The sequence below is a fragment of the Gopherus flavomarginatus genome, chromosome 4, assembly GCF_025201925.1.
Source record: "Gopherus flavomarginatus isolate rGopFla2 chromosome 4, rGopFla2.mat.asm, whole genome shotgun sequence".
In the NCBI taxonomy this organism is placed as follows: Eukaryota; Metazoa; Chordata; order Testudines; family Testudinidae; genus Gopherus; species Gopherus flavomarginatus.
Window position 1 is genome coordinate 185,963,373 of NC_066620.1, and position 27,946 is coordinate 185,991,318.

Consider the following 27,946-nt stretch of genomic DNA (forward strand, 5'->3'; position numbering starts at 1 on the left):
CCGGCTCGGAGCCAGAGGGGCGGGGTTCGAACGCCAGCGGGATCCCAGCAGCCTCCCCTTCTCCTCCGAGTAATTCCCCCTTCCACTGACTCCGCCTCGGCGGAGCAACCTGCCCGGCGGAGCCCCGGCGCTAATGCTGGCCTCAGGCTGCACCCTGCGGGCTCCGGCCGCTGGTCCCTGAGCAGAGCGGCGGGGCTGGCCCGGCTGCGAAATATTCCCGGCCCCAGCGGTCCCGACACCAGGAACCGCCTCGTTTGGCTGCTGAGAGGTTAGTAAGATACGCGAGGGGGGGGGTGTGCTGGCGGGCTGAGACGCTGCCTGCCCCAGGAGACCGAGCCCTCGCCACTCTGCTGTCGGGTGATGATTGTCAGAAGTTATTTTAACGAACGGGTTCGTCACCCTACGCCTCTCCCCGTGGTGGTTGGGGCTAGAGGAGTCCCTGCAGCAGAGACTGCAACTGCAATCTCATCTCAAGCCTCGCTGATGCTACAGGACTGAAAACAGCCAGTCAGTTTGTGCAGCCCCCGCATCTGAGCAGGGATAAATGCAGACCTGAATACTATTTTTTTTTTAATAACTAGAAAAGAAAGCTGCAGTCGTCGTGCTCAGCTCAGCAATTGAAGTTCACAAGGGAGATGCTCCTCATTCTGAATACATTTAAATGAGCTCGAATTCAGTTTAAGAGCAAAAGCAATTGTTATTTCTGAGCTTTCAGCTACCAGCGGCCATCTGAGAAGTGAGGTGCACCTAAGAGTTCACAAACAAAGGCGAGATAACTAGCTCCGAGTGCTGAAGAGCATCAATGCCAGGTCATGATTCTTGAAATACCCACAAGATTTTATCAACATAAGCAGTTCCATTAGTGTACCCTCTCTCTTGTGTAACATTTCCCAGACATAGTTAGCTCTTTTCACAATTCAAAGTGTTCCATTGTTTGTCTGTATCTAAGTAGCTGGAGGACTTGGTGATGCGATGCAGAAAGTTACGGTTTTTTGTCTTCTGCGTGTTTTACTTCTCTCTTCTGTAGTTTGTCAAAAATGTTGCTTCTAAAATCATCTCCAACTTCACTACCCACCCCTTCAAGTCCCTCTACAACCTGATTCAGGCAACCTGACATGGAACTCCACCTCTTCAGAGGTTCTACCATCTGACCACAAGCTAGTTACTTTTATAGTTTGTGTGTTCACAAGTATGCATGTGTGGGAGAAAAGAAGGGAATGAAGGACTGAGTCTCAAATCCAGGACCTTGTGAAAGATGTATAGCTCACTTGCAATAACACTATCTTAACCATCCTTTAAAAAACCAGCCCAGCAGAAAAAAAAAAGATGAAAAATAAAAAAAACCTTTTCAGAGCTTGAACATTAAACATTAGTTTAAATGTTTGGCATCTATCTAGTCGCTTCAAACAAGAGGCCAAGATGTTAAATACTTATGAAAACAGTATTAAAGAAACCAAACATCTCTCTCCAATCCCAGATGGAGCTGGTAAATGGTTGGATCCAATAAATAACCCTTACAACACAAGCAAACTATGCAGTGGCTGGCAGGAAAATCCCAGAGCACAAACAGTGGCAACAAAAATCAATTAATTTCATGAATCTCACAAACAAAAATGGGTGGTTTCATTTCCTACCCCTGTCCTTGAGATGCATTTAGTTTGTCTCAGTTTGGAACTGTTCTCTTGCTCACACAGCATCCTGCAGATGAATGCATGGCTGCACAGATGGTGTCAGCAGGAGGGCTCTGGCTTCCTTGACCAGAGATGCTGTTCTGTCAATGAGGATTGCTGGCAGGAAATGAGGTCCACCTAACTAAGAACGGGAAGAGCATCTTCTCACACTCAAGGCTGATTCCTCACTCTGGCACTTTGAGCACAGAAGGTGGGGGGCCTGCAAGGACTCTAAAAATTAATACTTGCCACTCCAGGCTTGTATTAAACTCCCCAGGCTGCAGCTTTTCTCTGACTTTGGATTGGTAGATTCTGCCACCACCCAGTGCAGAAACCCTTTGAGAGACCAGGAACGCTTACTTGAGAATTCCTTCCTATGGGGTACCCTCAAGCCCTTTCAGCTCCCCTCTGGGAAAGAGCTGACAAAGGGCGGAAGGGGAGGAAATCAGTTGTTGCCATCAGCTAATTAAACAACAGGTGCACATACCTCTTAAGACACAAAATGCCAGTTCTGTTCTTAAAAAAAGTAAATATTATTAATTAAAAAAAGAAGAAAATACAGCTGGGAACTTAAGCTTTTTGCTAGATTTAAAAAAAAAAACAATTACAAGGACTAAGCATCAAAAATAGCTCTCCTGAGGACCAGCTTAAAGGTTACAAGTGAAACAAAAGCACCTGGGGTTAGCACAGAGGACTCCAGAAGCCATAAAGAAAAAAGGGATAAACCTAATCGCATCTTTCTAGACACTTCCTGGTCTACTTACATGTCTGGGGTTTTACATGAGTAGTTTCTAGGTATGATACTGATGATTTTTCATACCTGGCCCAAGCTTCTCACAGCATAACTGCTCCCTGTCTGCCTCTCCCTGAGAACAACAGACAGGCAAAAGGGGAGTCTTCTTTCAATTTTAAAAAGTTCTAGCCTTCCTATTGGCTTGTTTGGCCAGGTGCCCACTCGCATCCTTTTACTTATGCATAGCAGTGAGACGTTTTAACCCTTTACAGGTAGAACAATTAGAAAGAAGCTACTAAGAGGGATTTTATAGCTACTGGCTGGGTGTCTATAAAAGGGAGCCCCCCCCCTTCATTTATCACACACACTAACTCACCAACCTAGTGAAGAGGGCTTTAAACTAGGTTCAGAGGGGGCACGTGTCAAAAGCCCACAGGTATGTATAAAAAGGTAATCTTAACAGAGGGTTAAATCAGTGCCTGATGTACACTTATCAAAACAATTGCTGGATGTCCAACTCAAAGGGAGAAAGGAAGCGGAGGCCAAAAGAAACACTTTAAAGACACCTTCAAGAAAAAAAATCAAGACATGCGGCTTCAACACCACACACTGGGAGACAGTAACCCAGGATAGGGATAACTGGTGAAGACTTGTCAGAGAAGGAACTCCCACTTTTGAGAAAAATCGCCTTGCTCTGGTCACAGAAAAATGCTAGGGGGAAAGAAAAAGCACAGAAGACTGTCACAGCAATCGTGATCCAACCCTGACTTACAACATCATCTGTAATGTCTGCCAGTGAACCTGCGGCTCAAGGATTGGACTCCTCAGTCAGCAAAGGACCCAAAAAAATAAAACCTATGAAAGAGATCATCCTCGACTTCTCTCTATATATTCTCTCTATCCTTTATTTCAATGCAACAAGTTTTTGTCCCTTTTGCTGGCCAGCCCAGAACCCACACCCAAACTCCCTCCCAGAGCCCACACCCCAAACCCCCTCCTGCACCAAACTCTCTCCTTTATTCCGCACCCCAACTCTCTCCCTGAACCTGCACCCCCCTCCTACAACCCAACCCCCTACTCCAGCCTGGTGAAAGTGAGTGAGGGTGGAGGAGAATGAGCCACAGAGGAGGGAGGATAGAGTGAGCATGGACGGTGCCTCAGAGGAGGAGAAAGGTCTCAGAGAAAGGGCGGAGCAAGGGCTGGGTGGGTGGAGGATTGGGGATCTCCAAAAATTTTTAAATCAAAATGGGGGTCCTAGGGTTGCTAAATTTTGAGAACTGCTGATGTAGTAGATTGTTTGTAAGTATTATGTTTTGCAATAATAATAGTAACAAATATGGAATGAGTTTAATGATGGCAGTAAACATAGAAAAAGATTATGTAGACAATAAGATAAATGATAGTAGTGGGAAAAAATATTCAGAATCTGTAAAAATAGCCACAGTTTCATCCATTGGCGTATTTTCCAATGTCACTGCTACAATTTCAGCAGCTTGTACCGAATGAGGTGAGCATAGTCCCTTAACTTTTTCATCAGATATTCCTACTGCTGCATATCCAGTATATGGTTCACCATTCTTGTAAAAGCTAGAACCATCCACAAACCAAATTACATCTACTGTATCTACGACCTTGTTTAAGATTGCTCCACCTTGGAACAATATAGGTTCTTTGGAAGGAATTTCTGTTAAGGGACACTCTCATGTTGTTCCCCTTCAATTATAAGACCATAAGGAACTGGTAATAAACTTGGGACCTTTATTCAGTAAAGCTAACATCCATTTTGCTACTCTAAGGCTAGAAACATGTCCATTGTTAATTGTTCCTGTTAATACATATCTCACAGGAGAATGGGATGTTTTAAGAAGCACTAGGGATAGTCCTACTAAATATTCCCAAGTTGTAAAGCCCAAACTAAGGCTAATACCTCTTTTTCACAGGGAGTGAATCCTTGTTCTATTCCGTTCAGGATCTTAGAGGCATATGCTATTGGTCAAAGACCTGTACCATAACCTTGGCTTAATACAGCGCTCATTCCAGTGCTAGTGGTAGCCAATTAGAGCACAAAAGGTTGTCCTACCTTTGTGTATGCAGTATGCTAACACTGGGGCTTGTGCTAATCCATTTTTAAGATGAATAAAAGCTTCTTGATGTTCTAATCCCCGTTCCCAGTTGTTACCTTTCTTTAATAATTTACACAATGGACTGGCTTTTTCTGCATAATTTTCTATAAAATCTCTTGAGAAATTTGCCATCCCTAAAAATGATCTTAAGGTAGATACAGTGGAGTTTACTCATACGCAAGGGTTAGGTTCTAAAGTCAGTGCATAAGGTGAAAATTGCATATAGTCAAAATTACCCTTGAAAATCCCTTAAATCACCCATAAAGTACAGTATACATGGTTTTGTGTACAGTATACAATGCTGTACAGTAATATGTATAATGTATACAGTAATGTACAGTATATAATAGAGTACATATGCAAAATATAATTTTACAGTACTGTATTTTTAATTACATAAAGAGAGAGAGAGAGTCAGAAGAATGAAAGAATAAAAAAGGAAAACAGTAAACCTAACCACTCACCATTCATCCTGGATATTCTTGCTAGTCTACAATGATGATGACACTACTGGGGGGTTGTCAGGGCTTGATGTTGATCCAGGAGACAATGAGCCAGGCTTATCTGCTGCTGGTTGTTTTTTTCTTGAAAAACATGGTGATTGGCTATTGAGCTGCTCAAACATTTCTTGATATGGTCTCAAATCGTCCGTAATACTGCATGTGATTTTGAGGCTTCATTCCATAGAGGGATCGTATTCAGAAATTAAATCATTCAAGTGTTTTGCTGCTTGGAACACTTCAGCAAATTTATGAAGATTCCAACTTGCTGGCTCTTCCTGTTCATCATTGTCATCTTTGTCTTCGGTAGACAATTTTATCAGTTCCTCTAACTTTTCGTTAGTCAATGTTTCTCTATGTTGACATCCTTGAGGAAAAAATTGAAGAATTAATTGAGAGCCAATCACCATCCACTTGCCTGGCCACCTGAACGATGCATTTCACTTCTTTGTCAATGGTCGGGAAACCTTTAAAATCATTCACACATTCTTTCCATAGATTTCACCAACATGCATTGACTGTTTCAGGCTTGATTGCATCCATTGCCTGTTTAATATAAGTGATGCAATCGGCAACGTTGAAGAACTTCCCACACTCCATCACATTACGATTGGGATCAGCATCCATAGTGCTCCGTATCCGTGAGAACGTAAGCCTCGTCTATGTGGCCTTGAAACAGCGAATCACACCTTGGTTGAGAGGTTGGAGGATGAAGGTGGTATTGTGTGGGAGAAAGATGACTTCAGTGTCGTTATGCGCAAACCGGAGTGCCTCAGGGTGGCCAGGAGCATTGTCTATGATCAGCAGCACTTAAAGTCAAGTCTTTTCTCTTTGAAGTGCTGCTTGACCTCCAGAATGAAACACTAGTGGAACCAATCCAGAAATAATACTGCCGTTACCCAAGCCTTTTTATTTGATTGCCAGAACACAGGCAGGAGATTTTTTTGTTCTTGCCTTTTAGGGCACAGGGATTTAAAGCCCTGTAGAGCAAGCCCGGCTTTATTAAATGCCCAGCCACATTGCCACAAAACAACAGTCACACGGACTTGAGCTGCTTTGAAGCCAGGGGCTTGTCTTTCTGATTTCGAAATGTAAGTGCAGTTGGGCATTTTTTTCCAGAAGAGCCCAGTCCTGTCAGCATTAAAAACTTGTTCCAGAAGAAAGCCCTTTTCTTTATGATTTTGTTTAATTGTTCGGGGTACGCTTTTTCTGCCTCTTCATCAGCAGATGCAGCTTCACGAGTAGTCTGCACGTTTCTGAGGTTGAAGCGGTGCCTAAAACTGTTAAGCCAACCTTGGCTGGCTTTGAATTCCTTCTCATCAGTTGCTGGCCCTCTTCGACAGGAGGTTTGAACAGTGCATAGATGCTGAGAGATTTTTCTCGCAACGTGTTGCCATCCATCAATAGGCACACGTTTATGGTTCATGTCTTCCAGCCATAAGTTTAATGCCTTTTCAGTCTTCACTAAAGTCTTATCACGCACCTGACTCATCACCTTAGCAGTTATTGGAGCACTTGATGCCACGGCTTGACGAATTTCTCTCTCTTGAATCTTGATGGCACAGATGCTAGATTTGTTGTGGCCATATTTACGCACCACGTTGGAGACCGACATACCATCTCTCAATAAGTCCAACACAGCCAGTTTTTCCTCGTGTTGGAACAGATCACTGTTTCTTCAGTTGAGCACCAGATGAAGTAGTTGGCTTGCGTTTAGGGGCCACGTTGTACGAAAAATCCATATCTTTAAACACTAGAATCACACTCAGAATGGCGAGATTTTCACACTGAGAGGCACGCAGGAAATGAGACCGACTGAGGGAACAGCAGATTCACGTCTCCCATCTCACGCTCACTCCGGGGCATACGCTCATTGCAGATGTATAGCTGAATTTGCACAAGTTAAATGCACATATGACGTGACTCCGCTGTATATCTTTTGGTAACTTTTGCTATAATTCCACCCTTTGCTTATCTGGCAATCGTCCTTCTTGTCTCAACATTATTCCTAAATAATTTACTTGCTGCTGGCATATTTGAACCTTCTCTGGACTAACCTTAAACCCTGTTTCCTTTATCTTTTGTGAAACCTGATCTAATATTTCTAAGTTTTCTTCCCTAGTTTTTGTACTAATAAAGATATCATTTATATACGATATGATACTATCCTTATTAGGCATTTTATCCCACATCTTTTTTACATGTATATGACAAATAGCTGGTGAATTATGAAAACCCTGGGAGTCCAAGTGAAATAGAACTGTCATCCTTGGAATGTAAAAGCAAATTTATACAAGCTGCATGGTTTCTTCCTTTCTTTTCATCAGCATCCGAGAGTATTACTCTAATTGCAGCTTGCCTATCCATTGCTTTTTGCTTCCATTCCTCAAGTTTTTCATGAACTTTTCCTATTCTCCTCTTAGCTCATTTTGGGACTCTAGCTTTATGGCAACTCACTGGTGCAATGCCTCCAGCTGTTCATCCTGGGAATTAGCTCTCTAGCTCCAGAGTGCCCTCTGCTGGCCAATGTTCTGCTTGCCTCAGGCATTTGTGTCCCTCCCGGACCCCTGTGCCCCTTTCGTCAGGGTTCTGCCCACCATAGTACCCACACAGTCTCTGGGTCTCCTCTCCCAGGGAAACTTCCAATCCTCTACCCCACCTTGCCTCAGTGGCTATTGCCAGTCGTCCTCTAGCCCCTGCTCACTGGGGCAAACTGCAGTCTGTCATGCCCACTCATCATCGGCAAGGGGGTTGGACCAGCTGCCTTTGCCTAACCCCAGGCTGCACCTCTGCAGCCCCAGTACCTTCTTTAGGCCTTGCACAAGGCCTGCAGCTTGGGGAGTTGCCAGGCTGGAGCTCCTCTTGCCTTTCCCCAGCACTGCTCTACCTCTGGTACCTGGCTCCCAGGCAGCCAGGTCCTTCTCTCTCTAGTGCTGGAGAGAGACTCTGAAGCTGGAGGGAGAGTGTGTCTAGCTCCTGGCTCATAGCCCTTTTATCAGGGCCAGCTAAGGTCTGACTGGGGCATGGCCCAGCTGCAGCTGCTTCCACAGTCAGCCTAGCTTTTAGCTCACAGCCCCAGCCTTCTCCCAGGACTGGCTGTAACCCTTTCCAGACCAGGAAGTGGGCGACCACCCCACTACAGGGACTCAACAATTTGCACAGAGTCAGCATAGTTGCTTTCAATGTATCAGCTTCTGCTTTGAAATTAGATAACTTTTCATCCTTAAGTTTTTTTTCTCTTTTCTTAATTGTATTTCTTTTAATAATGTATCCATTTCTGAATCTAAAGTTCCAGCTACAAGCTGCAGCCCCTGCAAGGCAACTTGTTTTTTCTCCTTATTAGGTTTTCCTGAGAAAAAAGCCTTTTTTCTTAGGTTGAACCCATTGATGCCATTGCCTTCAAAGTTGCTGATAAGCACCAGGCCCAATGAATGCATTTCCCTTCCAAGGACCACATCCTAACTTTCTAGCAAAATCGTCCAAACTGTTTCCTAACATTATTTCTGAAATGCGATTGTGCCTCAGTTTCCCCTTTGCTGTCACTTTTGCATTCAAAAATTCAAAACCAGACTCCAGCAAGAAACTGCAGGATTGGAATTAATTTGCAAACCATTAAATTTGACTTGAATAAAGACTGGGAGTGAATGGGTCATTACACAAATAAAAACTATTTCCCCATGCTAATTTTTCCTCTACTGTTACTCATACCTTCTTGTCAACTGTTGGAAATGGGCCATCCTGATTATCACTACAAAAGTTTTTTTTTCTCCTGCTGATAATAGCCCACCTTAATTGCTTAGTCTTGTTATAGTTGGTATGGCAACACCCATTTTTTCATGTTCTCTGTGTATATATATCTTCCTACTGTATTTTCCACTGCATGCATCCGATGAAGTGAGTTTTAGCCCACGAAAGCTTATGTCCAAATAAATTTGTTAGTCTCTAAGGTACCACAAGTACTCCTTATTCTTTTTGCTCATAAGAGACTAACACAGCTACCACTCTGAAATATTTTTTTCTAATGGTCAGGCCAAATTCTGGGATCTGTTGTGGAGTCACTCTTTCTTACATTTCACATATCAGAAATATACCAGTTATCAATCTAGTCCAACAACTTGCTTGGCCAGGTAGAGGTCTCCAGGTATGATTACAACCTCCTCGAAACCAACTGCTGCTAGCCCTTCAAAATCTCACTTCTGTATGATCACCCTATCCCCTTTTTTATTTTAAAACGTTACTATTAATCCTTAATCTCTAATACTCTACTCATTTCACTTTTTCAACTCTTGGGATAAAGCCTGCCTTCCTCCAGCCTCTTGCTGTGGGCGCCCGACCCTGTTCTCTGAGTTTGCGGAATAAAGTCTGCCTCCCTAGCCTCTGTTTGCCAGAAGCTGGGAATAGGAGACAAGGAATGGATCACTTGATGATTACCTGTTTTGTTCATTCCCTCTGGGGCATCCTGGCATTGGCCACTGTTGGAAGACAGGATACAGGGCTAGATGGACCTTTGGTTTGGTTCAACATGGCCGTTCTTTTGTTCTTCTGAGGCCTTCCTATCCTCGGTGTCTGACCCCAGAATCTGACTTCCTAAGGCCTTATGTGCCCAATTCTGTTTCCCGTGGGTCTGAATTCCCTTCTTCTGGCATGAAAACATTTACACAGACTTTTTCACTTTGACTCAGGTGTAGGTGAAAATCTGGGCTGCGATCCTTGCTTTGCAACTACAATTGTATCTTCTAAATCTAACCTACAACACTATACCTGCTGTGAACTTGACTGCAGCTGTTTACTGAGATATGACAACCTCTGCATTCTGAGTATGATGGCTCAAACTAATAAATAGTTCAGCCTTAGCCACTCACTGGAGCATGACAAACCCTGCACTAAGGTATGATGGCTCGAACTAATGAATAGCCTGATCACAACTATACTGACCCTTCCATCAGCCCTTAAGCATTTAGCTGGGCTTCCTAATTCTTTTAGGATTATGGCACCAGCATGATATAAATAACAATTCCTAACAAGGTAACTGAGATAACTGAACAAGGTAACAATTCCTAACAAGGAAACTGAAAGCTTTCACTTACCTTTAGTTACTTACCCTTAGCATGCTTCTTGAAAAGCTGGATTTAAGATAAACAGCAGGAAAAGGTAAAAAAAAGAATGAGAAAGAAGGGAGAAAAGAAAATGTACTGCTTGGTGTCAATCATCCTCCTATCCAACAGGAGACATTTTTTTCTTAAACTAACACCTCATGCTCACCCAGGGGCACCAGCTTGCTACCCCAAAATTTGGACTTAAGGAATCCCAGCACTGGACTGCCTATAATCATAAATTGATTGTAAACTTATTCTACTCAGATGGGGTAATAAGAAGGTGACCCACCTTAGAGGAATTGCCAGGGTGTTACCAAGGGGTTTGTCTCTGACATGCAGAGGACTCTGCAGAGCACACTAGTTCTGCTAACCCTTGGGAGGACATGGATATAGTCCTCTGCTCAAAGGATTGACATACAAGCAGCAATTCTTCAAAAGGTCTCATTTAAAAAAGATTTGGTCATTACAGTATATTCAATAAAGCAAGAAAGCAAGCATTACAGTATATAATAGGTAGTAAGACAGCTACATTGCACTTAAAGATTATATATTCAAATGGCACAGAAGACTACATAGACTGTAAGACAAATACAATGTTGCATTATTGGTACATACTGACCCTTCCGTACATATGCATAAGGCCTGTAATACAATAACATTAGACTCATTACAATGTAGCATACAAATATCCTATACATATGTATAAAATAACATTACAATATAACAAAGAAACATTGAGTAGTTAAGATTACCATTGTGTGAGCCCTTTTTAAAACGGTCACAGAATGGGGTGGGGTGGATCACACTCAGAAACAGGCATACCCAGTCATTCCTTAAGAATCATCATAAATATCAGACTTACACTTCTTCTATAATCCCGCTGTATCATCTCAGTCCTTCTGTTCTGTTTGTTGCTACTGCTGCCTGCGATCTTCTCCCTCTGCTGCTGCTTTTCTCTGCTCTCTGTTCTCCTTTTGCTGTCTTCTGCTGCTACTTTTTTCTCACTCTCACACACACACACACGCCTGTCAGCTGTCCTTATATTCAGTTTCTGGCCTTCTCTGGTTATTATTTCAGGCTTGGTAATTTGCATGCATCCTCCTCTTGATCCTCCCTGTGTGGGTGGCAACTGTTCAACCAATCAGCTCTACCTGTCACTTTAGCTGCTCCTGCTCCTAACCTCTTCCTTCAGGTATTTTTGAGTGAGTTGAGACATCCCTGTTTGAACTTTATTTCATCCCTGTTTCTGATCTACTATTGGTCAATTTAGTCTGTATCCTCCATTTTTGATGATTTCTAATATAAAATCAGTGTGGCCACCATTTTGGATATTTAGTTATAAACTACCATTAATTATAACTCATTTAAAGCCTCAAATCTAAACCTAACTACTGTTCTCCACAAACTAAAGCATTATGATGCTGCCACTACCTTTGTTTATGCTAACTGGAAGAAGTGAATTGTTCAGGATGTCTCTCACTCCCACGTCTGACTGTCAATATCTTTATGCCTGTCTCTGTCCTGGGTGCTGCAATCTTTATACAGGATCAAAATAGGTAAAAATCTCTTGTAACAGTGGAATCTCCACCACTGGAGATTTTTAAGAGCAGGTTGGACAAACACCTGCCAAGGATGGTCTAGATAATACTTAGTCCTGCCGTAAGTGCAGGGGACTGGACTAGAAGACTTCTTCATGTCCCTTCCAGTCCTACAGTTCTATAAATGATGGGGATGGAGAGAGAGTGGAAATTTACAACGGAGTCATAGGAGCAACAATGGGGATAACAGTAGGGAATCTGCTCAGCATCATAAATATCTATACATAAATGCAAGAGATGTGGGGTCTAAACAGAAACAACTGGAAGTATTAGTCCAAGCTAAATTATTACTTAATCAGCATCACAGATGCCATTCTTGGTGGGATAAATCTCATGAATGGAGTATTGGTATAGAGTGGTATAGCTTATTCAGGAAGGACATGCAGGGGGAGAAGGAGCTGTTCCATTTTACGAATGTACGCAATTGTTCTGAGGGACAGAAGGAGGTGAAACAAACCAGTAGAAAGTCTCCAGGTGAAGATAAAGGGCGGCGGGGTGGGGGGGAATAAACATGATGTCATGGTAAGGAAATACTGCAGATCACCAAATCAGGTAGAGGTGGATGAGGCATTTCTGGAACAAATAAAAGCTATAGCTCAGATGTTTTTAAAACCTTTTATAATTGTTGTTCTCTTCTGGACTCTCCAGTTTTTTTCCCCACAGTTCTGCACCTGAGGCCTTATCAGTGCCAAGTAGTGTGAAACAATAACCTCCCATGTCTTACATATGACATTCCTGTTAATACATCACAGAATGATATAAGCCTTTTTTGCAACTGCATCACATTGTTGGCACATTTTTAACTTATGCTCCATTATAACCCCATATCTTTTTCAGCAGTACTACTGCCTAGCCAGTTATTTCCCATTTTGTAGTTGTGCATTTGATTTTTCCTTCCTAATGAAACATACTTTGCACTTGTCTTTATTGAATTTCATCTTGTCAATTTCAGATCAATTCTCCAATTTGTCAAGGTCACTTCAAATTCTAATCCTATCCTCCAAAGTGCTTGCAACCCCTCCAACCTTGGTGGCACGTGTAAAAACTGTCCACTCCATTGCCAAGTTATTAATGAATATACTGAATAGTATTGGACACAGGACTGGAGGACCTGACAAGATGTGTGCCCCCAGTTTGACAGCAAATGGTTGACAACTACTCTTTTGAGTAGTCTTTTGACCAGTTTTGCACCTACTTTATAATAATTTCATTTAGGCCACACTTCCCTAGTTTGTTTACAAGAATGTCATGTGACTGTGTCAAAAGCCTACTAAAAAAAATCAAGATACTTTTTCATGTCTACTGTTTCCCTCCTATCCACTCGTCCAGGAACCCTGTGGAAGGACATTAGATTAGTTTAGCACAACTGGTTTTTGACACATCCATGCTGGCCATTCCTTATAATCCTATTACCTTCTAGGTGTTTACAAATTAAACAAATATGGTCTGCCTACAAATATATAAGCTAAGTCCTGGGTTCCTATGCCTGTAGTTGGACTTCATTATGTCTAAGTTGGAAACAGTAAGCCTTCGGGGAGTATCAATGGTACTGCTCATTTTGTACAACAACATATATTGGCAAAGACCAACATTTGTCCAAGTCTGCTTTAAATATTGTTAGCCAGCAAGGACAAGGTAAGTCCTTACGTTGGAGTCCTAATACCAGAGCAAATACTGCTGAAGTTTGATCCATGGGAGATTCATTTTAACAATCCTATTTCTTGGGGTGGCTCAGAAACAAACAAGAAACATATTGTTTAACATATAAGCAGTTCATTAAACAATATGAATGTTGAGCCATTAGAGTGAGGCTAATTCCAAATACCAAGCTGAAGATATTTGGATTGTTGGATATTCAGGAATGTATCCACCTACATGGGTTGAGAAGGAGAGTGTCTTGTGAGAGTGTCATCCAACCAGCCAGTGGCTGGATTTGGAGCAGCCTTACAAAATTCTGCTCACCCACCCATTGTTTGGCAGTAATTACTGTACACACACACACACACATACATTTACATGTCTAAAATCATTTTTTAGAGAGACAAGGTGAGTGAGGTAATATCTTTTATTGGACCAACTTCTGCTGGTGAGAGACAAGCTTTCAAGCTTGCACAGAGCTCTTCCTCACGTCTGGGAAACTTACTTGGTGTCACAGCTAATTTACGGAACAAATTATTTAGCACAAGTAGTTAACACATATTGGAAGATGCAGTGTTGTTGTAGCTGTGTTGACCCCAGGATATTAAAGGACAAGGTGGGTGAAGTAATATCTTTTATTGGACTAATTTCTGTTCATGAGAAAGAGAAGCTTTTTTCCATGTTTACACAGAGCTCTTCTCAGGTAAGTTTCCCACATCTGAAGAAGAGCTCTGTGTAAGCTCGAAAACTTCTCTCGCCTACCATCAGAAGTTGGTCCAATAAAATATATTACCTCACCCACCTTGTCTCTCACATACTGTAAGAGACCATTGTAGGTGAAATGATCAGTTAATACCTCTGCAGTCACAGGACAAAAAAAAAGGGGGAGGGGACTAGTGTGTTACAAACAGGAGCGCCACCATCTTTTTTGCTGCCCTAGGCGGCGGAAGGTCCCGCCCCCGAAATGCCACCCCCGACAGAGGCGGCAGAAGTCCGGTCGCCACCACCCGAATGTTAGCGCCCTAGGCGACCACCTAGGTCGCCTAATAGGTGGCGCCAGCCCTGGTTACAAATTGTTTTAACGAGCCATAAATCCAGTGAGTTAATTCAAGAGCACAGTGATTGTTTGTTTTATTTCACCCACTTGTGAAGGATATTTCACTCTACTATCCAGGGTCCAACATAGCTGCAACACTACTGAAAACTGTTTTTTGTGGGGTCATTTTCACTAATCCCCACACAGCAAATGACAGGTCAGTTGATTTTGTGCCGGGTCTGGGAAATTTTCATGATAGCTTTGCAAAGTCGATTTAGGCTCAGTCATGTAGCTCAATTATTTTGAAGTCATTCCTAACTTCTGGCATGTGTTTCTGATCCCTGTAGTCTCACTATTGTGAAATTTACACACATGCCATAAAAACTAAATTTTGAAATATGAATATTATATATACTGTGACAGACCCAGACCAGTGGGGTACAGGAGTCTGGTAAAGGGCAAATATACTGGTCACTGGATGAGTCATTTTCTGTTCCCTGAGTGACCAGAGCAGGGGCTGCACTAGAGTAATCAGGAACCTGCTAGAACCAATTAAGGCTGACAGGCTGATTAGATCACCTGCAGCCAATCAAGGCAGGCTACTCAGGGGAACTTGAGGAGAGGAAGTGTGTGTGTGAGAGAGGGGGAGAGAGAGAGGCACAAGGAGCTGAGAGTTGAGAGGGTGTGCTGCTGGAAGACTAAGGAGTACAAGCGTTATCAGACACCAGGAGGAAGGTCCTGTGGTGAGGATAAAGAAGGTGTTTGGAGGAGGCCATGGGGAAGTAGCCCAGGGAGTTGTTACTGTCATGCACCTGTTACAAGAGACACTATAGACAGCTGCAATCCACAGGGCCCTGGGCTGGAATCCGGAGTAGAGGATGGGCCCAGGTTCCCCCCAAACCTCCCAACTCCTGATCAGACACAGAAGGAATTGATCCAGACTGTGAGGAAGATCACTGAGGTGAGCAAATCTGCCAATAAGTGCAGGACCCACCAAGGTAGAGGAGGAACTTTGTCACAGTACACACAGAGCATTCCTTTCTTCTCTGCCTGTTGTTGTGATCCTGCTACCAGGATCTAGTCATGTGCCATGTCCACTTAGTGCTGCCTGAATCCCTCTGCCGTTACCTCCTCCTGAAGGACACAGACACTTGGTGAAAAAACTCAGTTCTTTCTCGCTATTTCTGTGAGGCCGATGTTGATGCCGTCCTAACTACACTGCCCATCATAGCTCACATTTTACCCCCTATTAGTTCCATTACACTTTTTTTTCCATATCCAGTATTCCTAAAATCAATAGCCTCTAATATTCAGTTTGAATTAAATTATTTGGAGGCTCTTCACCCATCCCTACTATTCCTTAATTATTTTTAACATTGTTAGATAGTCTAACTGTAAAGTTGAATAGTTCAGGTATCAGAGGTGTGGTTCTCTGGTGAAGAAAAGCATTTCTTTTTTAGCAAAGGGTCTACTTAGCTTGTTAGATCTCATGGTTTACTGCAATGCATTGAATAATCTTACTACTTAGCAGTTATTTTAGACACCAATGAAATTAGCAGAACAAATTCAAGGTTTTCTTTAAACTACTGTTTAATCAGATTTTAAAGACACAAATTAGAAAACATTTATAGGCAAGTTAAAAACACCTTTAAAACATAACAGCTTGCTATCTGTGCAGCAATGCAGAGACAAATTAGAAATGAGTATTTATTAAAATATCATCACATCACAGTGTAACTAACACAGTGGTATTTTAATTTACCATACATCGAGATCTAGGTTTATGGATCTGTTGAAAAATAACACTTTTTTAAAAATATATATTTTGGAATAGTAAAAATGAAATTCACAGACAATGTATTATTTTCTGAACCAGAAAAGGCAAGTTGAGGAATACTCGTAACTATCCACTTTTAGGCGTATTTTCTCAACTCTGTGTGTGGGTATTTGGGTGCATAACTACTTCTGCACTGAGGTAAATAATATACCCTTGAATGTGTAACCAAGACAGGAAAGAACTAAATTTCATATTTTAGATTCTTAAATTGAATAATTTATTACAACATCTTATATTGTTTGAATAATGCTATGTTCACCCACCTTGACTTAAACTAGTTTCCATTCAATACATTTAGAATTTTCATTTCTAACTGATCTAGAATACTCTTGAGGTCTGGAATTTAAAAATAACTACCTAGTCACTACGAAATCATATGATACCTTTTGTCACTCTAAGACATGTCAGAAGACTCTTCATAGAAATAGTCAATATCACTGGACAAGAAAACGTGTATGACAGGAGAAAGTTGTTAATAAAAAAAAGTTAAGAGAACTGAACACATAAAAAGGCAAAAAAGAAACATGTAGGCAAATATCCTTTTCTATAACCCATTGTGACAAAATGTTGCTGCACCATTGATATGCAATGCCTTACTGTTTTGAGATCTCCAGTGCTCATTAAGTTGTGATTGTAATATGTTGGACATACAAACCCTTTTCAGGGTTTGGAAGAAAGAGAGGTAAAATCATAGCCCTGGATGAACCAATGATGTCTGCTCACATTGTAAATTTTGGTAAGAACTCTACAATGAATCCAAGTTAGATGATTCTTCCTGACTCGGTCTAGTTCCTGTGCCAGGTCAGCATCGCAGTGAATGAAACCTTTCTCCAAAACCTTTCCTTATTCACTTCCCTCCTCTGATGGAGCAATCAGAAAAGGGTACATCTAAAAGCAGCCCTACATTGTTTTCCATTCAAATAATCTGGCTATGTGAAGTCAAATTTTGTGTTCAAAGACTGGCTACAGGCAATCTTTAAGTGGAGATTGTTATGAAACTTCAGCAGAGACCTTTACTTTGCATTTGGATTCTGGCTTAACAGTTATATTTTCACTTTAGGATACTGGCCAGGAGATAATTTTTGCCACGGCCGTGGAATCCTTTCATACATTTTATTCAGACCTTAATGTGACTGATAGTCTGAGGTTTAATTTATCTTTTATTTGAAGTAGCAATATGAAAACAGAACTTAATTTTGTGGTGTATGATATATGATCTGAGGGGACAAACTAATCTTGTGTAAATAGTTATACAGACACTTAGATATAGTTAATGCACACCACAGACCATAACAGTTTCTCAGTCCAGAGAGTTACATTTTCACAATTTTATAAGGATATACATATTAAAAAAAGACGTAATTTTTAAATGTTTAAAATACTAAACCAGGCCTAATCCATTGGAGACTAATAGCATGGAGAAAGATACAAGAGGATGAACTGGCCAATTTATATTTATTTGCTTATTTTTGCACATTTCTGTAACCAAAATGCTTCCAAAAGATTTTTTAAAATACTGTTAGAGGGAATACAAATAGGCTTGAAATACAGGTTTTGGTAACCAAATAAATACAAAACTCTCATCTGAAATCTATGAAATTAAAAGATTAAAAAGTAATTTTAGTTTACTTTATTAATCATCCCTTGCAGTTTTTCTGTTTGAAACACTGCATCATTGGGGAAGGCCCCAATTTAGAAGTGTACTTAAGTACCTGCCTAAGTTCACCCTTATTCAGCACAGAACTTAGGCATGTTCTTCACCTCAAGCAAACAGTTATTAAGTCCCCTTGACTTCAGTTGGATTTAAGTATATACCTAAGTGCTGTGCTGAATAAGGATGGGTTAAGGACATATCTGAGGCTAAACATGTACTTAAATGCTGTATTCAACTGGAATCTTAATGCATGAGAACTATGGATGTAAAATATTTTCAATTAAATTTGAAAACTTCACATTTCATTGTGATTTTGTAAAACTGATTAATTCATTTTTCATTTGAAAACACATCTATTTTTAGGCAAAAACCTTGACGTTTTCAAGGCTGGTTTCACAAAACTCCAATGAGAATTAGAAAAATTAAACAGACCAGAGTAGTTACAAAGATCAACAATTGCAATGTTTGTTTAAGAGGAAATTACATGGTACTTTTAAACTTCTTTATGTTTTAATCTAAGGCCAGGTTTTTAAAGTTAGGTGTAGGCCCATATTCAGATATTTGTATGTACACGTGGAGAAGAGGTAGCCACATGTGTATGCTGATATACAGTTTGCACACATGGGTTGACATTTTGGACCCAATGAAGTCAATGGGAGTTTTGCCATTGACTTCAAAGAGGCCAGGATTTCACCCATGATATTTTAGTACCTAGGTTTGTCTTTACTTAGCAGTTGTACCACTGTAACTACATTAGTATTATTAATATGGTATAATTCCTTCCCCAATGTGGATGCAGTTAAACTGGTATACAGGTTTTTATACTGGTATGGTTTATTCGCCTAGGGTCAGAGGAATAAACTACTGTGGAATAAGCACTTTTATATAAACTAGCAGTATAATGGATAGCATATGTATTTTGGTAAAATAGCCACACCATTAACCAAAATGCTTATACAAAATGTGTGCATAGACAAGGGCACCGCAATTATTTATATGCATCTCTCTTTGAACATCTTCTCCTTAAGGTGATATTCGAAACATACACAAGACTATTTTTTAAGAAAATATCTTTTCATGTGTCCCTTTAAAAAAACTTTACCTGTGCTGAAATCTTGTATAAGTGTCAGTTGAAGGAATGTCTATGGCTGAATAAAACAGGATTTATATACATTTTTAAAATTAACAGATCTTTCACTATAGTGACAAAGAGTCCCGTGGCACCTTATAGACTAACAGACCTATTGGAGCATAAGCTTTCATGGGTGACACATGCATCTGACAAAGTGGGTATTCACCCACAAAAGCTTATGCTCCAATACGTCTGCTAGTCTATAAGGTGCCGCAGAATTCTTTGTCGCTTTTTACAGATCCAGACTAACGCGGCTACCCATCTGATCCTTTCACTATAGTGACAGTGAGGCACCACTCAAACTATTCTTCTTTATATTTATTTTCTTCAATGAATGCATGAGTGTTAAATGTTAAAAATAATTAGCGAACAGTTACTATGAGGAATACATTTAAAAATGAGCATTAGCTCATTAAGTGTCCAGAAGAACTGTCCTCAATATGCAACTGTCTACAAAGCACCATAACATTACAAACAAGGATGAGTTATATTTAGCCCTCATAAAAATGTTTAATTGGAATCCAATATCTAATGTGTATATGAAATAGTAAATAAAATGAGACCAATATTTAAAAGCAGGTTACTTTTGTATCTGATAAACCACAAATTTCTTCTTAAAGATTAAAATATCACTAAAATAGTAATTAGTAATTATATAAGCCTTTAAAGTGAAATACTCTACCTAAATATTTCTTATCTGAATAATCTTTAAATAATTAAATTTACTGAGGGCTGCTCTTGAACTTAATTCACAAACAGAATTTGGTGCAGTATTTTTAATTTGTTATAGCAAAGCAAGTAACAAAAAGCAGAAAACGCAACAGTATAATGCATGAAGGCTGAATGCTGCCTGGAGATACACACACAATTCCCATTGCAACGAATAGGAGGTACTCTCATCTAAGAGCAGAATTTGGCCCTATGTATTTTCATGTTCACAAATGAGCATATTACAAAGAGATAAAAATGGAAGGGCACTAATTCTACCCAAGACTGAGATTCATTGTCTTTTGTTTCTTATGCAGCAATGGCAACATTTGTAGAATTTCAAAATTCCAAATTGAAATCAAGAGTGATAAATATGACACTGAATGTAGAAGTAGACAGCTATATCCAATTTAAAGCTAGGAATCTTGCAGGTAGTGTTCAATTGGTGCTTGTACATAGCCCTCGTCCAGACTAACCCGCGGCATCGGCGGGTTAAAATCGATTGCTCGGGGATCGATATATCGCGTCTAGTCTGGACGCGGTGTATCGATCCCCGAGCGCGCTTACATCGATTCCGGAACTCCATCAATCCGAACGGAGTTCCGGAATCGACACGGAGAGCCGCGGACATCGATGCCGCGCCGTCCAGACTGGTGAGTACCATAGTTGCTTAACTATGTATACTCCCTCATATCCAAGTGTTAAATGAGACTGTAGCTATGCCAATTCCCTAGGAAGTTAAGGGCCAGCACAAATTGTATTTGCATCAGAAGCCTGTGAGTGCTTTCTTCCACAGGATATTTACTCTTGTTACTGCAAATGCACAACTAATGACAAATGCCTCTTTAAAATGTGATGATATCTGCTGGCATGCATACCAAAAGAAAATACCAAATTACTAAGGGGAGGAGGAGACATTTTGGTTTTAGGCTACCAAATACAGATTATATTGCATTGGCATCCTGGCAAATCTGTTTGCATATGTAATGCTTATATGTGTAGATGTGTAAATGAAATGCCAAATTAGGCTCTATGCCATTTGGGAGAGGGCAGAGGTTCTGAAGGAGAGGACCCAGTTCAATAACAACAGAAGGGGACAAACCAAAAGAAGCTGAGAAGTGTGTACAAATGTAGACTAGTCTCCTGTTTAGTCTGATATCCTTTCAGAAAGAGAGAATGCAAGTGATGTTACAGATTTATGGATAAAATCCTTAGCTGCTTTTGTGCGGAATAAGATATATCTGCCTGCCCTTAGCCATATACAATGTGAAAAGATAGTTGTGTTTGGGGAAAGCATGTTATGATAACCATAGCCCGGGGGATGGAGTGGTCTGTTTGCATAACCATGGTAGGAGTTTACAAATCTGTTCATTTTCTTTTAAGGGTGATCATTTTCAATTACACGGACTGCCAATATCCACGCCATTTTTGAAGTGCAGTTAACTGCTCTCTCAGGATGTACCTACTGCAATACGACCCCTGGGATAGCTCTGGATGGCCCAGATCAGCTCTCTCAGGCTGCAGGACTATAAAATTACAGTGTACGTGTTCACACTTTGGCATCCTCACCCCTGGAGGGGTCTCAGAGCCCAGGCTCCAGCCTGATCCCGAACATCTATACTGCAATTTTATAGCCCGCAGCCTGAGCCCCCTGAGTTGGAGTCACCTGACCCATGCCAACCATGGGTCTTTTATTGCAGTGTCAATATACCCTGAGACCCTGAGCAAGGGGGGAAGGTCTCAGAGCCCCCGCTCCAGTCCAAGCCCGAACACCCACACTGCTATTTTTCGCCCTGCAGCCTGAGCCCCGGGAGTCTGAGTCAGCTGACCTGGGCTCAGACTTGATGCCGTGGGTTTTTTAACATAGTGTAGTCATATCCAGGATATACTCAGTTCTGCCTAGCTGTGTGGATTGATGGACGTGTGCTAATATCCACATATAGGAGAAGGTTGTCTTCATCTTCCTTGGAATTTTGGGAAGAGTGCCAAAACCTAGATGCTGAACTTTCCAGGCAAGAAAAACATAATTCTGATCCAACTCAAGTGTAAGTTTGTGGAAACTGAGCTGAAGAAGCCTTCTGACATTTAGATGACGAGAAGACTATAATTTTTCTTGTTAGTGTCCCTAAAAGCTGAAAGCTGCCTTTTTTTGTACTCATTCACAATATTCAGTCAACTAATGTTGTAAGATGCACAACCAAGAAGTTTTTAGGATCCAAAATATTAATCAAGAAATTTATTACTCACCTCATTTGGCTATTATTATTTGATAATAAGTTTCATTACTGTTGCTCTGGCATTTTTTGTATAAGTTTTAAAGTTAAAACAACATGTGGATAAACACAGTTTGCATTTACTAAAAATCATATGAAAATAATACAGAATATAAGCAAATAAAAACATAGCCCTTTAAACACATTTTTTCTCTAGCAGAGGCCATTACCACAATAAATGGTCTGTTACAGATATAATCACATTACTTCCTTGATATAATTTCAAAATGAAATATCAGTCTCCCATTCCCAAACTTTGCTTTCTCCCATAATCTTACTTAAAAGTGTAGTGTGAATTCTGCATCTGAAATCTTAATTTTAGAAAAAAGAAAAAGCTTTCCTTAAAGCCCATGGCATTTTGGGGTGAAGGGCCATGAATTATCAAGAGGAAGCATACAGTGACTGGTTGACATACGATTTCATCTTTTGTTTTCTAGTAACTTGAGTTACAACCTCAAGGTAATCTGGCTATATTTATTTGATACTGTAAGCACCTTCAACTAACCATTTTATGTCTGAGAAACTTCAGAGTGACTTCTTAAAGATTAAAAAGTCACTTTGTAAAATGTTTAAGTGCTAGAATAAGAAACTCCGGTAGCTAAGGGTAAGAAGCACTTTCACTGAAAGCCTGGTGGCTTGCACAGTGTCCTCATCTGTATTCTATTATGGCTGCCATTTTGTCTCTAGCTTCAAAGTCCACTTAGTGTTTTTAAAAACAACAAAATAAAATAAACCTAGAACAGAGCTATTAGCCCTAGAAAAAAAGGTGAATCTTTAGTTTTAAAAAAATCCTTTCAGAAGGGCTCTTTGTAATTAGACTCTCTTTATCAAACTAAGCTATAATTTGGCATTGGTAATGTTTACAGTTCCTCAACGTACTGTAATAGTTTGAGATCTAAGAAAACCCTCCAAATACTGAGATGTTTATTGCAATACCTTTTCAAAGATTCACAACCTTTCAACAGTTTCCCATTTCATAGTCCTGTCTTTTTTTAAAAACAGCACCCAACGTTATACAGTTCCCACGTAATATTAAACATGAAATTATCACTTAGAAACAATATTTCAGTAGATAGAGGGTTTAAGGCAAGTCATTCATTTGGAACAGTTAATTTCCATGTGTTAATTTAGACTGACACAGCTGTTTTCCACTCCATCAGTGCCTTGGGATACACAACGTACATTCAGCAAAGGGGCACATATCTGACCCTATGGACATACGTTGTAAGTCCTGAGTGTCCATTGAAATAATGGTAATATTTTCATATAAGGCATGACCCACAGGGACATGGCATAGGAGGGGTTAATTTGCTTTGTTTCCAGTCTTGCTATTGTATGTGATATTCCCTAGGTAACAGCATTCTTTTCTTACTAAACACCTTTGCAAACAAATACAAACCCCTTCAAAAGGTGCTAAAAATGAGTTTTGAAAACATACAAAATATATTCATCATAGTATTTCCCAATCATTGTTTCAGTGATGGATATCTGCAGGTTATTTCTCGTTTCTGATTGAAACTATTATTTGTTGTGGAATAACTGTTCTGTTCCAAAACGTTTTCTTCTAGTTTTTTGGGCCATGAGGGCTTGATGCTTTCGTGCTCTATACTTCCTTTTTGAGTTCTTTTCAATGGCAATATTAACAACACTAAGATGCAGGCAATGTGAAGACAGAAATACCAGTAGCTAAACGAAGAAGAAGAAGAAAAAAAAATCATTAATCAGAACTTTGGCCCCTATTATAGCTACTTTAAATAACTGACTCCTCTTACATAGGTAGTTTGCTGTAAATATGATCTTTAGCAGCAAGGCATCAACATTTCCACTGGCATTCTTTCAAATATATTTTATTGTATTGGAGGTGAGAGTGGGAATCAACAAAAAGTGAAACCTCTCCCAGTATATTTACTGCTAGAATGTAAAGTAGATAATTCTGAACTATTACCAGCTCCAAGGTAAAATACTACATTTACCATAGCAAAATTTCATTTTTGTGGCCCCCCCGCCACTCTGCTATAATCTGTAATAGACATTGTGATAAAGTGGGGGATTTTCTTGTTTTTTCCATGATTTGCACGCAGAGGAGGTGGGACTCAGTTTCCCTCTGTGCTACTGGTTTAATGAGGTGATGGGAGAGGGAGTTTGTTGTTACAGAGGACCAGTGACAGAACTTGGGATTCCAGCCAATGGCCTGGAGAATGGATACCCCAGCGACCGGTGACCCGGAGGCCCAGCTCAGAAGTCACAGCCGGTTCTGGCCAGTGGGAGGACAATGGGCTGTGAAGAGGGGACCCCGGTGACCTAACCAGTTGGTTCCAACCAGAGGGGGCCAGAGGACAGAGGAGAGGAGAGGAGAGGAGGCCCAAGGGACCCTCTTAACGCAGCTTTGCAGTCACACATGCCATTAGGTATTTGGGAAGTATGATATATTTTGATGTATTCCATACTCTGGCAAATGTACTATATTTAATTAATAAAAGAGAAACAGTAGAAACAAAAAATAAAGCAAAAGTGAAAAAATAACCTTGAGCAATGAGAAGTGGACGAGAAGAATAATGATAGCAAAGAAACTTCACTTCTAATTGGGTTATTGGACTTTCCAGTTGACTAACCCCATAAACAGGTGTTAGAGCCCTGGTGCAGTTCTACTTATTCGTTATAGAACAGTAGAACCTGAGAGTTATGAGTTACAAACTGACCAGTCAACCACACGCAATCAGGCGGCAGCAGGGACCCGCCCTCCCCAATACGGTACTGCATTAAATGTAATCTACTGAAAATATACAGGGAAAGTTGAATTTTTTTTTTTGACAAGGTAAGGAAACTTCTGTGATTGTTTCATTTAAATGAAAATGGTTAAAAGCAGCATTTTTCTTCCGCATAGTGAAGGTTCAAAGCTATATTAAGTCAATGTTCAGTTGTAAACTTTTAAAAGAACAACCATATCGTTTTGTTCAGTATTACAAACATTTCAGAGTTACAAACAACCTCCATTCTTGAATTGTTCATAACTCTGAGGTTCCACTGTAAGTGTGGCCTGATAACTCACCCATGGGAGGAAGGTTCAAAAGGCTTTCTTGGGAGGGGGACCTACAAGTGGCATTTAGAGCATCCCCAGGGCAGCCAACTGCATAGAAGATGCTTAGATTGAAGTTTATATTGTGTTATTTTGGGGTTGCAAATAAAGCCACACCCAAGCATTGGAGTGAGTTTGGACACTAACTCGGGTTTGTGTGCTGCACCAAGGACACGGTCGAGACTAAACCTGTTCATATCAAACCATGTTTACTAGCTTTAACTATAGAAAATCCAACACTTGAATTAGATATCTATCCAAATGAAATTCTCGGCTCTATGAGCTAAGATGTGAAAAAATTATCTAAGTATACCTTACTGCCAGACTGTGTCCTGAGTATTTACACATACTGTCACTATGTATATGCACACACACTATATAGTATGTTAAACATCTGTGTCACTTTAAAACTGCAAACAAAAAATGAAAAAACAAAAAAGGATTTTCCTGCTACATTTAAGAGTCTTCTGTGAAGCACTCTCTCTTTTGAGAAATATATACCTATTTATCCTTTTATGGCTGGTTATTCATGAAAGTTACGTTAGGCAGTGGTCACTTACTCCTGTTGCTCTGTGCCCCTTGACCCATTTTCTAATCTCAGATGTGTGCTCTGAATGGCTCCTATGCCAGGAAATTCAATAGTGCACTTGTGTTCTGTGTGCTTAAGGAACTATGAAAATTGTTATTTATTTTGTTTTTTCAAACTGGATGACAACTCACTTAGCTGGCAAGATAGGGGTCCAAATACTACATTTTTATTCACCACTCAAAGGAGAACCCCGCCACAAGAATAATTTAACTTGCCTCTGAGTTCAGTGATTTTTAAAAAACCCATAAAGTATACTTACCTGTAAAACAGAAAAGAGGGTTTTACAGAGAGCAGCACAAATGGCACAACTGTGTAACTTATTGCTACTTGAGTTGCTATCCATGTGATGACATCGTAACATAATTTAACAGTAGGAGAATCAACAAAGTAGTGTCTAATGTTGTTTCTCATCTAAAAAAAGCAGATAACAGTAAACAGTATTAGTAACTAAAACATTGTTATTGAGAGCTAGTTTTATTGTATTTTATTTGTTCCATTGCCATGAAAGCCTTCAGGCACTAAAGACTTCATCTTATCTCCAGTCTCTTTCCTCTTCTCACTTTGTCCTCGAGGACATCTGGTGGGGAAAGGGTTTCACATACTTTTATGCTGAGACAAGGAACCTATTAGAAAGAAGATTTCAATGCCACTTTATACATAAGTCAAAGGATTCATCTAAGAACACTGCAGTTGGTACATGTGTGTTCAAACCATACCCAGCATCCATTGACCTAAGGTACAGATAGCTTGCACACCCTGACCTTCAGCTTACCATGCATTCTCTGGCCTAAGAATTTAGTATTAGAATTTAGTATTTTCAATATATCCAATCTAATTTGAGACTTCTTGTCTGATTGAAACAGCCTTGTTTTACAGTAAGTGACATCTAATCTTCTGTAAATGTACATTTGTGAATAATATGAAAATAGAATACTTCAACAAAAGTCTCCTTAAGTTAAGCCATTCCCATACACTCACTGACAGGATTACAGTCCAAAGCATTAAAAAGCATCTTGTTTTATCTAAATGTAAGAAATTTTAACTGTGTATTTCAGAAGTCTCAATAATGTAGTAGTTAATGTAACAAAATATGTACATAACACATTAACACACAGCTCCTGTATGTTTCTTTGAGAACCTTGTGTAACCCAGGGACCTCTAGGTGCTAGGGTTGCCAACTTTCTACTCACACAAAACCGAGCCCTGCCCCTTCTCCAAGGTCCTGACCCTGCTTACTCCATATATCTCCCCTGCCCCCCATCACTCACTGTCCCAACCCTCACTCACTTGCTCATTTTCACTGGGCTGGGGCAGGGGGTTGAGGTGCGGAAGGGGCTCTAGCTGGGGATGTGGGCTCCAGGGTGGGGCCAGAAATGAGGAGTTTAGGGTGCGAGAGGGGGCTCTGGGGTGGAGCCGAGGGATTCAGAATATGGGACGAGGCTCCGGGCGCAAGTGCCAGGATGAGGCCAGAAATTAGGGGTTCAGGTGCAGGAGGGGGCTCTGGGCTGGGGTACAGGGGTGTGTGAGGTTTCCAGTTTGGGATGCAGGCTCTTGGGCTGAGGATGAGGGGCTTGGGGTGCAGGAGGGTGCTCCGGGCTGGGATTGAGGGATTCGGAGTGTGGGGCGGGGATCAGGGCTGGGGCAGGGGGTTGGGGAGCGGGAGGAAGTCACGGGTGCAGGCTCTCACTGGCGCTTACCTTAGGCAGCTCCTGGAAGCAGCGGCATGTCCCCACTCTGGCTTCTAGGCAGAGGCATGGCCAGGTGGTTCTGCGTGCTGCCCCGTCTGCAGGCACCGCCCCCACAGCTCCCATTGGCCATAGTTCCCGGCCAATGGGAGCAGCAGAGCTGGTGCTTGGGGTCCCCTGGCTGCCCCTATGCATAGGAGCCAAAAGCGGGACATGCCACTGCTTCCAAGAGCCACACGGAGCCTTGGCAGCCAGGGAGCCTGCCTTAGCCCCACTGTGCTGCTGACTGGACATTCAATGGCCTGGTCAGTCATGCTGACCAGAGCCACCAGTGTCGCTTTTCAACCAAGTGTTCCTGTCGAAAACCAGACACCTGGCAATCCTATTTGGTGCCAACTGACAGAGCTCACGGGTGCATAAGGGCTGCAGGGTTTTGGGAGCAAAAGTACATTTAGGCTTGAGAGAAACCTGCTGTGAATTTTAACAGCATAAGTGTAAGTAGAACTGTGCATGTGAAAATTATAGAGTAATCATGTTTAGTGTTGTGCATGTGTAACAAATTTCAGAGAAATCATGTTTGTGAGAGTGGCAGGATGGA

At 41.0% G+C, this 27,946-nt stretch overlaps 1 protein-coding gene and 1 long non-coding RNA gene across 4 annotated transcripts in view; one reads left to right on the forward strand and one right to left on the reverse strand.

The window, feature by feature from the left end:
* Positions 1-118: 118 nt before the first annotated feature.
* LOC127049812 (uncharacterized) overlaps positions 119-27,946 on the forward strand; it is a 74,238-nt gene continuing 46,410 nt past the window's right edge. The window contains exon 1 of the long non-coding RNA XR_007774069.1: positions 119-268. This is a non-coding gene — a long non-coding RNA (uncharacterized LOC127049812). The remainder of the gene's footprint in view (positions 269-27,946) is intronic.
* Positions 22,061-27,946, reverse strand: part of MBOAT2 (membrane bound O-acyltransferase domain containing 2) — a 219,997-nt gene continuing 214,111 nt past the window's right edge. For all 3 annotated transcript variants that reach the window (XM_050950800.1, XM_050950801.1, XM_050950802.1), the window contains 2 exons: positions 25,923-26,074; positions 22,061-23,684 (listed from right to left, as the gene is read on the reverse strand). In XM_050950800.1, coding sequence (XP_050806757.1) covers positions 23,465-23,684; positions 25,923-26,074 — 372 coding nt within the window. In that variant the 3' untranslated portion in view covers positions 22,061-23,464. The remainder of the gene's footprint in view (positions 23,685-25,922; positions 26,075-27,946) is intronic.